The sequence below is a fragment of the Lycorma delicatula genome, chromosome 4 (genome assembly GCF_047948215.1).
Source record: "Lycorma delicatula isolate Av1 chromosome 4, ASM4794821v1, whole genome shotgun sequence".
Classification (NCBI taxonomy): domain Eukaryota; kingdom Metazoa; phylum Arthropoda; class Insecta; order Hemiptera; family Fulgoridae; genus Lycorma; species Lycorma delicatula.
In genome coordinates this window covers 58,929,607-58,945,595 of record NC_134458.1, presented here as the reverse complement: position 1 = coordinate 58,945,595, position 15,989 = coordinate 58,929,607, and the positions used below count along the sequence as shown (strand labels likewise).

The following is a 15,989-nucleotide window of genomic DNA, read 5'->3' as shown; positions in this document are numbered from 1 at the left end:
ATTGTCAGTTTCATTTACCCTTAACTGGCAGAAGCTTTGCTGAATTTTTAACTGAATTATCTTCCTAAACCTGACTTTCTGGACAAAGTCAGAAGAAAATGATATATGTACTCAAATGATCAAACTTCAATTAATGATTTTTTGTTATTGTACTTCCAGTATGTTCCAGTTTGATTTTTTTTAAGAGTGAGCATAAAAAAAGAAATATTGAATTAAATTAATATGGTCTGGCATGAGTGACAACATTGATGATGGGCTGCTCTCAATAAATCAACCCACTGGGTTGGTCTAGTGGTGAACGTTTCTTCCCAAATCAGATGATTTGGAAGTCGAGAGTTCCAGCGTTCAAGTCCTAGTAGTCAGTCATTTTTACACAGATCTGAATACTAGATCATGGATACCAGTGTTCTTTGGTGGTTGGGTTTCAATTAAGCACACATCTCAGGAATAGTCGAACTGAGACTGTACAAGATTACACTTCATTTACACTCATACATATCATCTTCTAAAGTATTATCTGAATGGTAAGTACCGGAGGCTAAACAGAAAAAAGAAAGGCTATAACTCTGCTCTCAATAAATTAATATTTTTTGTAAATATGGAGTACCATTTATTCAGTTTGTACCAGGGTCTGAATTTAAAAGTATGAATCCATAAAAAGTCAATTATTAAAACATATATATCTTACGTAAAATTTTTAAACTGAAGTTTTCAAAAAAAACAACTACTCTATTTCTAAAAGGTTTTAGCATATAAAATTATCATAACCCGGAGGGATTACACAAAAAACAATAGGAAAATGTAAAGAATGTCTATTAGCATGTAACAGCAAGTGCTTCATCTAACTAAAATAACAAGCTAACAATTTCCAAATAAATTAATTAATTTCAACTGTATGAAACTAAATACAATCACAACACATTACTATCCTCAAACACTGAAGCATGACATTTTATCATTAACCTTATTTAAAATGAAAGGTGAATAGAAATTTAATTAGTATACATAATTGTAATAACAATTTTACATAAAATATAGCCAATATAACTCATAATTTCTAAATTTAAGAAAGATACCAACTGAAATTTTATAATTAAACTTTCTTTCAAGTAGAAAGATCAGAACACAATTTCTTTAAAGAAAAAAAGTAAAGATTAATATAAAACAACTAAAACACTATTACGTAACAAAATATATTATCATTAATTCTTCTTAAAGAATATTTTTGCAAAATTAGTTTCTTTCGTACCAATTTTTTACCATATATTCTTATTGTTACATAGACAAATTTTTTTAATAAAATTTAGTATCCGCCATGATTATCAATATCAATATTAACATATGATCTTTGAGAACTTGTTAAACTTTGAGAACAAATGAGAACACACTAAGAGATGTCTTTTGATCCTTCAAATTTTAATAACTTCTGGATCAGTCATTGCTACATCATTTAGCTTTAAAATGTAAAAACAGTATTATACTGCCACATAATTACAGTATATACAGGCATTTCATTTTAATCACCCTAGGAGATTTTCTCATAAACTACACACAACACAAAAGTTACTCAGATTGAAGGGGGACACCTCAGATTTGACCTTGACCTATTTCAAGGTAACATATTTTTTCAAATGGAATGACCTATTTTTGACCCCACCAATGAAAATAAAGAAAATTTTACATTGGAATATGTAAAATATATTCGTTGGAATATGTTACAGATATGACCTTGGACTTTTTTGAAGGTCACATTGCTAACCATCAGAGATAGTGTTATATGGGACAGTACCAGATAGCAATCTTCTTCTCACAACTTAGAAACCAGTGACTGTAAATATCTGTGAAAAGAATCCAGCACCTGTATAACACTATCTCTGATGGTTAGCTGTATGACCTTCAAAGTTCCAAGGTAATATAGGTGACCACATATTCCAATGTAAGTTTTCTGCTCTTTTATGATTGTGTAGGTTTTAAGGGGTAGTATAAGTTCATATCATATCTGATGGTGGAGTCAAAAATAGGTCATTCTATTTGAAAAAAGTGTTACCTTGAAAGAAGGTCAAGGTCACCATGAGGTGTCAGCCCTCCAATCTGAGTAACTTTTGTTTAGGTAATTTTTTTGTATTGGAGTAGTTTACACAAAAATCGCCTGGGGTGATTAAAGTGAAACATCCTGTATACTAAAGATGGTCTAAGAATCAGAAGATGTTTCGTAATTGGGAAAGTTTAATCTATTTAAAAATTGATAATACCTAATGCAGCATTATAAAGCATTGATATAGAGATACGTAACTGTCAAAAAATTTAGCAGAAATGTAAACAATACAAGATCAGTTTTGGTGTGTTTAAAAATTAAATACAAAATTATATATATTAAATACAAAACGTGTTAATTATTAAGGGACTAAAGAAAATCTAAATTTTTATATATACCACTTGCCGATACATTTGCTTTACGAAGAAATAATTGATTTTTTCTCTGTGCTGTTACAATTAACATTACGTTAAGTGTTAGATTTAATAAAGATTACTTTATTATAGTGACAGTGAAAAGTAGTGCAGATAAAAGAAGCATTTTCGTAACTTGAGGTGAAGTAAATGGATGAGTATAACATTGTAGCACAATATAAAAATACTCAATAAATTTAAGTAACTAGCATTTAAAAATGCATACTACACACCATTTAAAACAGTTTTACAGAGGAAATTGATAATAAAATAATTATTTTTATATTGTATTAAAACAATCAACTGTAAAAAAAAAATACTTAAGTTGTTATTATTTAACTTGACAGACATGAAGACTAGATCTTAAAAACAGTAAGAATTTTCTGTTTAATCTTAAATAATTAGAATTCACAATCAATGAAATTCTTTTACCAGCAATATAAATGAGAGTTTAAACTTTTGGAATATATCAATGAATTCTGATTCTGGAGGAGGTTTAGCTCTCATTGTCAGCATTCCATCACCCATATCCTTCTTCTTCGATTTTCTGTTCCTGAAATAAAATTCAAGGCACCCATTTATTTCAGTGTTAAAAGTTCATATCATATTAACAAAATAAATTTATTTAAGTAAAAAAAATCACAGATTGGTAGTAAACAAGCAATCCAAATCTAACATAATAAAAACATATTGTTTATGCCCATTTGATGGTGGAACTTTGTATTATATGAATAGTACCACAAAGTTCCCAAACTGTATTTGCAGTGGCTGTAGTTTATGACAAAGTCTCATGAAAAATTACAAGTTATTACTCCCGACCTTGTTCAGTCAGTCTGCTGATTTACATCATACTGTGGTCATGTGTTAGTCAGTATATGTGATTTTATAACTTTCTTTGTATCATGGTTACATCAACTGAGCATAAACCTCAGAAACAAACTAAAAAGCCACTTGGAATGGTTCGTCAGACTTTCAAAGAGTTTCTTTAAGTCTAACTTAGGTTTTCCTGCAGCAAGTGTGTGTAAAGGCCAGTAGAACGTAAATTTAAGATGATGGTCAATCAGGGTGATCACTCTGTAAAATGTAGAAAAATTTGAGAACTCATTTATGAAGACAGTTAGTGAATGACCTTTTAATTATGTGATTTGAGTATATCAGTTATGTGGCCTGCCAAGATATTGTAACCAAAAATCTTGGAGAGCTGCATCAAACCAGTCAAATGACTGAAGACAAAAAAAAAAATTAATATGTAACATCACCTTCGTCTTCGCTCCAGTTCACGTGATGCAGCTACTGCATGTTGTAAACGTGCAATGAATTTTTCAATATCATCAAAACAATGATTCAAAATTGTCACATCACGTTCATACTTTTCACTTGATGTTGAACTTGTTTCATCATCTCGATGACCTCCAACAATGCCTATGTCACTTCCGCCTCGTGCATCGGGTTCTTAAGGAAACAAAAATCCAAAGCAATATTAACAAAATTTCTACACAAAAATTTACAGTTTTATACATATTTTTAAATCTTTTTTAATTAACAAAAACAGAAATTACCAATACAAAAATATGTAATCTTCTACTTAGCAGCAGAGATGTTTTAATACAACCTGCTACTTTCTTTGTTATAATAATATGTATAATGTTGATGTATATATGAGGTATAGGTCTCATCCTTCCAAAACCAACTGGTCCTGAGGCAGTAAAAACAAAACTGTAGTAAGGTTCACAAAAATCAAATTAAGAGTAACCATATTTATAAATATCTGAATGCAACACAAAACAGATATTATCTTTCAAAATCACACTATATAAAATACTAAACTAGCCGCTGGAATGAGTTTTATATACTTTTGTAATTTATCTATTAAAAGTGTGGCTTTTTCCTGCCTCACTCCTGCATGCCTTGCATTCCCTTACAACTACTTTTTAATTATACCTTCTTTTTGGCAGGTTTGCTTTACAGTGTTTTTTCAAACAGAATTATTCCATATTTATCAGTGTGCTAGATTTATATATTACTTGGGAAAAATATATTTTTTTCTTTTGTGATGAATGTTGATGGTCAGTAAATTTTTTAATATATTGAACATAAAAAATAAATAAATAAAACTTTGGCATTTAACAGCACGATAGCATTAAACAACAATAAAGTTTTTTGTATCTTGATTTGTATAATAATAATTAAAACAAAATAAGATGATAAAAACATTTCTATTTTTATTAAACTTTGTATTGATGACTATTTAGTAATCAATAACACAATTACTTTGCATACCTAACTATCTATATTCCTTTAGTGTTTAATCTTCTAAAAATAATAATAGTAATCTACTAATAATTTAATGGTAAATATGCATGCTACTTAAGCAAAAATTCAACACTGAATTTTATTGAATTCAATTTCTTGTAACTGCTAATTTATCAGAATCATTTTTTTCAATCCCATCAAATTACTCACTGAAATATTTTTTTTACATCTATATAACAACAAATCATAGCAAAATTTTTAGACTATAAGATAGGCAGAAAGTACAGAACATCTGCTTATCCAGTATTTGGTTGACCTGTTTCAGCAGAAAAAACCAACAGTACATTCCAAATTTTTCGTACCTTTACAAAAACAGTACAAATTTTTCAAATTTGCTGGATGAAAACAACAGGAAAAATATCAAATTTAAACTCTTTCTAGTAACAATCTATATGCAGTTAACTATTACTGTTATACAAAAGCGAGTATTATTATGAAATGGTTAAACCAAGCTTTAATGGTACTACCACAGTACAAATACGTAAAAAAAAAAGCTATGAGTTAATGTTAATAGATGATGTAATAGAGCGAAAAATCAGATCTGAAAGAAACGCAAAATTATAAAAACAAACTAGAAAAAGTAACACAGTCATTGATAAAGCATTATAAAATGAAGAATTAAGTTAATGTGTCACATCTTACAACATCCGGATAAGTGGACATGAATGAAAAACATTAAGGTAAGACAAAATTTAAAATATGCAAAGAAATGAAGGCCATCCAAAATCAAAGATTTAACAGTGAAGAATAGAAAGTGCTTTGACCAGTCAACAGGTGACTGTGACCAAAAAATTAATATCTAACACTAATTCAAATTTAAATAGTAATCAGTGGATCTTACAATGTTTCACTGATAGATTTAATACATAAAATTATAAGCAATAATGTAAAATTTAAAACCATAACAGTAAGCAAACTAATAAGAACATTTATTTTAAACACAGTTAAAAGATGCACAAATAAGGGTGAGTATTAGCAAAACAAGCGATAATGTTAGGTCAAAAATAACAAAAGCATAATATACTGAAAACAATAATATACATAAAATAGAATGTTAATGTAAATAAACAATGAGAAGTAGTGACCTTAAATTATTATTTATTCAAAACAGGTACGAAGTGAAAGATTTTTTAGTTTTATCTGTTAGAGGATGATATGATAACATACATCTAGAACATTTGAATCATCTCAAACTTATAACATATTTCAAACGAAATAATCACATTAAAATTACATTGGCGATCAGAAAAGTACCTTCTATACAGTTTCATTAATTGAAAAATATAAAAAGTATGTTAATAACCACAACGCCATTTTTAAAATTTGTTTTTATATTTTAATAACCCTAATAATTTCATCAATTTTACAATCCCATAGGCCTGCCTATATATAAAGACTATTTGAGATCAACTACAAAAAGGAAAACTAAAAACTGACAACACTTTTACAATAATGTATACTACGCCAGGGCACAACCAGCTTAAAAATAATATTTGAAAATCAATTTTTTTTTAAATTTAGAATGTAGATTAAATTTAACATCAAGACTGAAGAAACTCTAGGGACTAAGATTCCTCTCTCATGGAGAATTCCGTTTTATTACTGCATTTATGATTAATTTATTAATACTTATTTATACTGATATACATGTATACCAATAATAAAATATACTGAAGTATATATACATTATTTATTTAAATTAAAAAAAATAATATTCTACCTTAATCACTACAACTAACAATAAAGGACTAATATAACCACACTGAAGTTGGAATGGATATTTGTTCCCGAAATACATTGTTAAACAAAAGGAAAGAAGTCACAAGAAGAATCACAGAACATTTATAAAAATGGTTAATAATAAAGAAAAAACCCTTTTTGTATGCAATGTATTTAGTGAAAATCAATTTTATCTTATTTTTGATTCACACTTCAAAAACATGTTTCAATGCTAATATTATTATTAAGTTATAAAAATCTTTCTTTTCTGTTTAGCCTCCGGTAACGTTTAGATAATTCTTCAGAGGATGATATGTATGAGTGTAAATGAAGTGTAGTCTTGTACATTCTCAGTTCGACCATTCCAGAGATGTGTGGTTAATTGAAACCCAACCACCAAAGAACACCGGTATCCACGATCTAGTATTCAAATCCGTGTAAAAATAACTGGCTTTACTAGGATTTGAACGCTGTAACTCTCGACTTCCAAATCAGCTGATTTAGGAAGACGCGTTAACCACTAGACCAACCCGGTGGGTTTTAAGTTATAAAAATCTAATAAAAAGTAAATTAAATTGATTCTTTAAAACTTTTAACAACTATTTTGTTGTGTGTCATGTATTAAAATTGTTCAATTCAATTTTCATATAAAAACAAGTTCCGTCTACAATATTCTGATAGTTATGCAACTACCCTCTATCTAATTAGATAACAGGCTACTGTTTGTTAAACTTCAGATTTTATTAATTTAAAATATATTCTTGAATAATCATCTCATCAACATTTATTACCTCATTCATTGAATAAGTTTTTATAATTTTTATTTTTTAATGTAAAAGGATTTTCTCAGATATATATATATATATACACTCTTATTTACATATTTTAGGCACAGAATTTTAACATCATACATATGTTATGACTTTCATTAAACCTTTACCAACCTCATATAAATTTGGTTCATTTTCCAGGCAAGTAAGATCTTTTTTTTTAATTAACTGTCATTCCTATGTAAATGTAAACACAATTTGAAAAATTTTATGCTGTATATTTTTTAATTATTGTACACGTTTACAGCATGTGCTTTTAAAAGGTACTTTTAATGTCACATTATAAATTTATTTCTGTATGGAATTTTTTTCTGGTTTACAATTTTTTTTTTTTAATTTAGTCTTTGAAACATAAATCTAATGCTGCATAACGTTTATTTTCAGTTGTACAATTTGAATTTTTATTAAATATAACACCATTTTCTAATACTTTTTAAAATTATTATTCTTTACAGTTTTATTTAACTAGTTCTTAATTTTGAATTTTATCAGTACATTTTTAATTACTATGTATATATTTATAATACAAATATATAACCCAGTACTTTAATAATGTTTTAGTTGTATTATGAAAATGTTAACATTGTGTTATAAACATTACTTTACGCTTTTTCATCGCATTTTCAAGATAAATAGATGTGAAGACGTAACATACAAAATAGGTAAATATCTTTTAACTGATAATATTTATAAAGCAGAATCATTATAAAAAATATATAAACAGCCACATTCATAACAAAAACATAAATAAAAACTTATACGTATGATGTAGGAATTTTATGAATTTAGGATTTTGAATTTCAAAATATATCTTATTGAATATTCCTCCATAAGCCGTGGTATAGTTTTTCTTCAGAATTTAAAAGAAACTCCATTAGGTGTACATTAAAAAGTTTTAAAGCAATAATTTTAAGTTTTAAAACAGCTTTTAATGACCGAGCAACCAAACACACTATGTTTTTTTGTATACTTGTGTTTATCTAATTGTATTTGGCTGTAATGGTATTCTGCTTTTAAAAATTACAACTATATATTCAAATTTTACCAATTTTTATGTCTAGCAGAAATTTTATATTTAACTAATTTTTAATCAAACTCAATTAAAAATATATAACATTTTTGACACTAGCATCAGTTTAAAAAAAAAAAAAAAGTTTAAATCTCATGAATTATTTAAACCTCCTAATGGAAGAAAGATATTATCTTTACCTGGACATCTATCAAATAAATACATGGATTATGTGTAAGTGTGTATGCATTTACACATATATATATTGATGTGTGTATATATAATACAATAATTAAATATCTGTTCTACTCGTATATTACACAAAGTGACCAAAATTTAATCTTACCAAGTCTATACCAGCATACTTGGTTATGTTTATTTTTTACAACAGTAGGTTCCAACCCACAAATTAAATCTATCTGCCATCTCCTTACAGCCATTTCTCGCATTTTAGTAATATTTTAAAATTAAAATACACAATTTGATAGAATTTCAGTTACATAAGATTAACATAAAATAATAATAATTATCTGATAGTAAAATTTGAATACAGATCAACCAGGTCAAAAAATCAAGTAACACAATTAAAAATCAGTCATCTTCCACATAGTTGTAAAATTTAGTTAGAAACATAAAATTTAAATAAATAATCTTCATAAGACAATTACTAAAAATGAGAAACAAATAAACTTTTCAAACATTTAAAAATGTACACTGCACATTCACTAACTAAGCAAACAATAACAAAATAATGAAGATATATAACAATTATGGAATATTTATACAAACACTATTCTCTTAAGAAATATTCAGACTGTATGTCAGATGTGAACTGAAATGAACTAGATAATTTAGAACAGTGCTGATCAAGTGTTTTGACTGTGTTAGAAAGTTAAAAGTGAGTTAGAAAAGTGTGAGCTGCAATCAACAGTGCTTCAGCATCAACATTCATTATAGGGAATGAGGCCAAATCAAAAGAGTGAAAGTTTAAGTACGTATACGTGCTACAAGCCACTCACTTCATTTCCCTACATTCACCGAGTTACATTAATCATACACAGTAATATTAAAAAAATAATTAACAGTAATTACTTTGTTACCGATCTTTTATTATAAAGAATGAAAATATTTCAAATCTTATTAAGCTGAAATAAAATATCGTCTAATAAAGTATATTAAAATATTCTAATTAAAGTAAATTAATAATTAAAAACTTTATCAGTGAATCTAATTATAATAAATTTAAAGTTTGAATTTTAACACAAGATTAATCACAAACAATCTTAATTTGTTATGAAGATAAATAAATATATAAAAAAATATCTGAAAAGGTGATTTGTAGTAACAGAAAAATTTTTTAAATGACAAGACAAAATTTTAAATGGTAGACAAATAATTTTACAGCTGATACTGTATAATACCGGGATGATGAAAACGTAATCGTTTTAACTGCAAATTTTTTCAAGAAAATGAATTCTAAAAAAAACTGAATAGTTTTGTTGAGGCATATACTTTTAGAGAAGAAAGAAATGTTGACAGTTTCTTCTTTCCATACGATATATGAAAAATATTAATGAAGACCGTAGGTTGTTCTCACCAACCTTCCTTTTCCTTGATTTTTCTTACTCTGGTGTGGTCTGTGGATTATGAACTTACAACCGATGGATCAAAGTTGCATATGCAGAAACAGTGTAATTAAAGCTTAATCAGTGTTTATGGGTTTGGTAGGAACTGTCAACTGTGGAGCTATGAGGGGAATTAGTTTTGCATCTATGGTTATATATTAAACCACCTCAGGCTGATGTGTTATCAGGAAATACAAGTTATCCTGACTCATATTAATATATAAAACTATAGTAGTAATCACTAAAAATTCATTTTTAAAGTTATAATTTAAAAACCACACGATTGAAAAAAATTTGTGTTTACATATAAAACCATTTTCCGAATTATTCTTGGAAGTTTCAATCATTTAACAAAAGTGTGGAAATTACACCAAATTAGGAACCTCATTTTTTTAAAATACGTTGATGGTATAGGAATTTCTAGTTTACAATGCTTCATTAAAAGCTATATAAATAATAAACATTATAAGTATACTTCTGGAAATTAACTTCTGGTCCACAGTATTGCAGGAAGGAGTGGGAATAGCAATTCTATCTTTGCTACCGGTTTAGTGCGATTCTAGTAGTGTTATTGGAAATATCACTCGCTTGTTTGTTTCTGTAAAACTCTCATTCAAAATGGTTGCTGTCATAGAAAATCCCGCCAACTGTGCAGTGTGTGCCGTCATCAGCTTCCTTCACACAAAAATCTTGTCAGCTGCTGAAATTCACCATGAACTTTGTGCAATATATGGAAGGAATATCATGAGTGACAATGCGGTAAGACAATGGTGCCATATGTTTTGGGAAGGTCAAACAAACATTCACAACAATGGAAGAGGTGGTCAACCCTCAATTGTCACAGATTGATTTGTTGCAAGTGTCAATGCAAAAATTTGAGAAAATCGTCGATTCACAATAACAGAATTAACTGAATTTTTTCCTCGCATAACGCAAACAATGCTGTATGAAATTGTAACCAGTAGGCTAGGCTTCCATAATTTTGTGATTGCTGGTTACCTAATCTTCTTCCTGATGAACACATAAAAAAGAGGATGGAGTCAGTGCTAACTTTCCTTCTCAGTTAATATAATGAGAAGGATGAATTCTTTGACCACTCGTAACAGGCAATGAGACATGGGTTAAATTTGTTAACATGGAAACAAAAGTTCCATCAATGCAGTAGGGGCATACCAGTTCTCCTTGAAAACCCATAACGGCCCATCAAACACTTTCTTCAAAAAAACTGATGGCATTGGTTTTTTGTAACCATAAAAGTGTGATCTTGGTTGATTTTATGAAAAAAGGGCACAACAATAACACTGAAACTTACTGTGAAACTTTGAAAAAATTGAGAAGGGCCATACAAAACAAACAACACGGCATGCTGAGTTAAGGCATCATTTTTCTTCATGACAACATTCATCCGTATACTGCAGTACACACTCACCATCAAATCGACAGTTGGAAATGGGTTGTTTAACCATCCTACACACAGCCCTAATTTGGCTCCCAGTGATTATTACCTTTTCCCAAAAATGAAGAAATGGTTAACAACAGCGTTTTGAAAATGACAAGGAGCTGAAAAACAATATGACCTGGCTTAATTCACAGGTGGCAGTTTTATGATGAGGGTATCCAAAAACTTATTTACAGATACGGCAAGTGCCTTAATTTTGATGGCAGTTATGTAGAAAAGTAGCTAAGAGATATATATATACAATAAATTGATTTTTTTATCAATTTGTTTTTTTTTTATAAAGAATCATAAGTTACTTTTCAAATAGCCTCCATATTTAATGAAATAGTTTACTTACATAAGAACAGAGTTATACTTGTTCCTGGACAAGACTGAAAAACTATGTAATTAAAGGCAGTCCCTTTGTGGGTTGATTTTTAAAGTTTTATGCACTTGTTTATTAAAGCATCCTTAATGATGTAATGTTCTAACTCTATTGACTGATTTTTAATACATAAATACTGTATACATGTACCAAATATTATAGTGAAACTATAATATTTGGCACAAAAAAATTGTTTTCGAGAAAATTAAAAAAAGATTTATGGCTAGAAATTTTAATGGAATTATGAGGAGCGGCTGAAATATAATGCACAATCACTCATAACTTGTAAATGAGAATAGATAGTCCAATGAAACAAATAAGGCATAAAAGTGCAATTTATTTACTACTACCTCTTATATTTATTTTTCCACATAAATCACAATTTATAACTACTTATTTCTCCCAACTGTGCACCAGTTTTCTTATTCCATCAATGAAGAATGCAGGCGCTTTCCTTGACCCATGCTCTCACTGCACCCTTCAGTTCATAACACATAGTGAAATGAAGACCCTTAATATCTCTCTTTAATTTGTGGAAAGAAGTAAAAATAACAGGATGCCAAATGTGGTGAGTATGAAAGGTGCAGAATAGTTTCAAATTAACTTCACAAGTGCCTCAGTGGTTGCAAGTGAGAGTGTGACTGAGCACTATCATGTTGCAGAATTATCGAATGGATTGTTGAACATGACATACACATCTCCTAAGGTGATTTAGCATGAGTTTTACTAGTGACAAAAGAAGGTGTTTCCACTTTCTTTTGGTGCTTCTCATCAGTCCCAACAACTGGTTGACCACTGTGACATTTATCCTCAGTACTTGCTTTACCAGCTTCTGAAGCATTTTATCACCAACCTTCTCACAGTACTTCGACCAAGAGTATCATCATTATACATGATGAATGTCACTAGCATTCACTTGTTTCACTGTCAAAATCTTAATCATTGCATGCTGTTTTTGATGCACTAACATAGTAAGCATAATAGTTTCCTTAACAATGACAACTGACAGAAAATGAGAGGGCATGGATCAACAAGTTTTGGAATGTTAAGGTAGGGGAATTAAACTACAAGCTGGCAATACCTTTCGCTTTATGCTACATTTTGTTCTCTCATTACATTCTAGTGTGCATTCCATTTCAGACATCACACATATAAAAGAAATAAGAAGTATACTAAAAAATGTAAACGGTTCACAACCGTTTCTACTAGAATGCATTTGTTGACTGTTGTATATTCATCAAATAATCCTTTTTAAGTGTAGCTTTAAATTAAAAATATAATCCTTTCATTTATAAAATTACTTGAAATTTTTTTCATATTTAATAAACTTTAAGAAATAACACTTCTCATAATGAATTAGAAATTACAAATGTAAATAAAATACATTGAAAATACAGTATTACCCCATAAAAATCAATGCATTCTATCCTGCAGACAAATGTTACACCCGGAAGATGTCTCATATTTGTTATATTATATTTCAGATGTCTCATATGTTCACTGAATGAACTATTTCTTTCTTCAATTAGCAAGTTAATCAAACAGTTCATTTTTAGTCAAACAGATTAAACACATTGTTTAATTAAAAAACTTAATTATACAGATTCATTGTTATCAAATTACAGTACCATTTACTTGTGGCCAATATCAAATATTTTAAACAATTGTAAAAAATCAAATTAAATAATATTAAAAAACAATCATGAATTAATATTCTCAACAAGAAAACCATAACACTACTGGAATAAATGGTGATTCATAGAAAGAATATTAAGTAACTACATAGGTGTGGTTGTCCTGGTAATTGTCACAATTAATGCAATTATTGTAAGATTTATTTTTTACTATAATTAATCAATCTATAATTTATTACAGTTTACAACTTATGTATGCAACATGGTTATTTGTAAACAATTTACTCGATGCTCACTGTTATAACACAGATGTTTTTAATGGAAACAGCACAAAATAAAATTTCTTAGACAATATAAAAAAATCCGATAGGATCATGAAAAATGCTTTGCATCCTTAAAGAACATTAATATTTGGATGAAAAGCCAGAAAAAATCTAGCTTAATGAACCTTAAAAATTGTTACCTGTATCTACCTGTTTCTAATTTTTACCTCCGTACTTTTCCTTTTCAGTTAAATAAAAGTGCATTGCATTCAGAATCAATTGAATTTCTTATTTAGAAAATCTGGATCAGAGAGGCATTGAAATCATATAACAAAAATAAAAACTATCAAAACAGAGTTAGCAGAATCGCACTATTAAGATGTCAATTGTATCCAAAATGCAACTACTAACTTAATAAAAACATAATAGCTTATAGCAATTTTTGATCGATTATAGACATTAAGATTTAAGTAATGAAAATACTAATTAGGGATTTAATCCAAAGGGCATTTTAATAACCTAGGTATCAATTGTTTTGTGTAAATCAATTCAACTAAAACAAAACTTCAAATATTTTACTTTAAATTTGGATTATAACACAATATTTTACATATTGTCAGTAATTAACATCAGTTAACACTAACGATTAATTTTAGTTTAACAGATTATATTTTATTTCACCTTACTCATTATTCTCATATTTGTAAAAATCTTTTTACAAATATGTAAAAGATGGAAAGGAAAAAAACCACTCATCCACAAGTTAAAAAAATACAATAAAATGAATTCCATATTATTTATAAAACATAAAGCAAAGGAAGATTTCTTTTAATTGATTGCTGATTTTTGGAATGATTAGTTTACAATAACAGTAGTAGTACAGTCGTGGTTGTAGATGGTAACTTATGCAGCAAACCAATTTCTCCATTTATCACAGAGAATATGGCAACACTGTGACCGCCTTCCCCATAGCACCAGCGTACTGCCTTCCCTAAATAATAAAGAAAAATTACCTTCAAAAACTGCTCTTAATAAATATATCTGGATATTTTATCTTTTACTCTGACCTCATAATTAAATTAAACTGTCTTGTATTTCTCTATAATTGTAACTGTGGAGTTAGCATGGCTTCATAAGAAATGTAAAAAATAGAAATAAAAATCAGACATTGGAAATTTTACAAATCTACTTAATAAACAATGACAAACCACTTAAAATTTGAAGGAGTTATACTATATAATTCGCTGGTTATCTACAGCCAAAATAGGATCTTCTGAATCTTTTTTCCAAAAATTTGTTTTTTTTATTAACCTAAAAAACATTTGATTTAGGGAAGCAAAAGCAGTTTGAAAGAACCACCAAATGTAAAATGGACAGGTTTAAAGCTGAGGACAAAACATAAGGTAATCTATTTTAAGGTTCTTGATCTTCCAACTCAACTACACATATATTTATTCAAATAGCAGTAATTTTCTATTCAAAGCTTTCGTATGTATAGATCAAAATGACATATATATATATATATATATATATATATATACACGTTTGCCCAAAGAGCTCTTGTTTCTAATGGTAATGAGAAGTTACCATTTTTCCAGCAATCTTCCTCTTCTGTTCAAAATTTAGCAACTGTAACAAGGTTTATTAACTCACATTCTTTTTGCAGTCTCATCCAATCCAAATAATCTTCTTTTAGCTTATACTTCACAAGACCCTACCTTTTTTTTATTCAATCAATGTAAAGTTTTACATATGATTTTAAAAATGGGTTCATTAGAAAAAAGTAGAAGTTTATATAAACTGACCTGATAGATTTTTAAAGAGTTTTATTTAATAAAATCTTAATTAAACAAATGATTGTGAAATACCAAATGATAAAACAGATCACTTTTATTCCAAGGGTATAATTCTTTCAACTGTTACAGATTGATAAAAAAACCAATAATGGCTGAAAAACTAAATAATATCCATTTCATGAAGTTACAAATAAAGTTATAAACAGTTATAAATGCAGTTATTTATTTTCTCCCAATACTAATATTTTATTATAGCTTTAAAATGATTTAAAATAAACTTCCGAAAAAGAATATTAAAAGGTAATAAAAAAACTGATAAGTGACAATTATGTAAAAGTTGATTTTTTTATTCAATAGAATTTCTGATTTTTTGTCAACAATATGTTATCTTCCAAGACACCATACAATGTTTAAACACAACATTTTCTTAAAAGAACATACACACTCATATTTTAAATTCAGTCAACTTACAAAAGACCAATTATAGTATCTACTGGTAATTAGCCCTTGTAATCTATGTAATATAATG

At 28.2% G+C, this 15,989-nt stretch overlaps 1 protein-coding gene across 4 annotated transcripts in view; it reads right to left on the bottom strand.

Moving 5' to 3' along the window:
• Nucleotides 1-15,989, bottom strand: part of LOC142323434 (epidermal growth factor receptor kinase substrate 8-like) — an 81,383-nt gene that overhangs the window by 44,031 nt on the left and 21,363 nt on the right. For all 4 annotated transcript variants that reach the window (XM_075363044.1, XM_075363041.1, XM_075363042.1 and 1 more), the window contains 2 exons: nt 3,708-3,900; nt 2,881-3,001 (listed from right to left, as the gene is read on the bottom strand). In XM_075363044.1, coding sequence (XP_075219159.1) covers nt 2,881-3,001; nt 3,708-3,900 — 314 coding nt within the window. The remainder of the gene's footprint in view (nt 1-2,880; nt 3,002-3,707; nt 3,901-15,989) is intronic.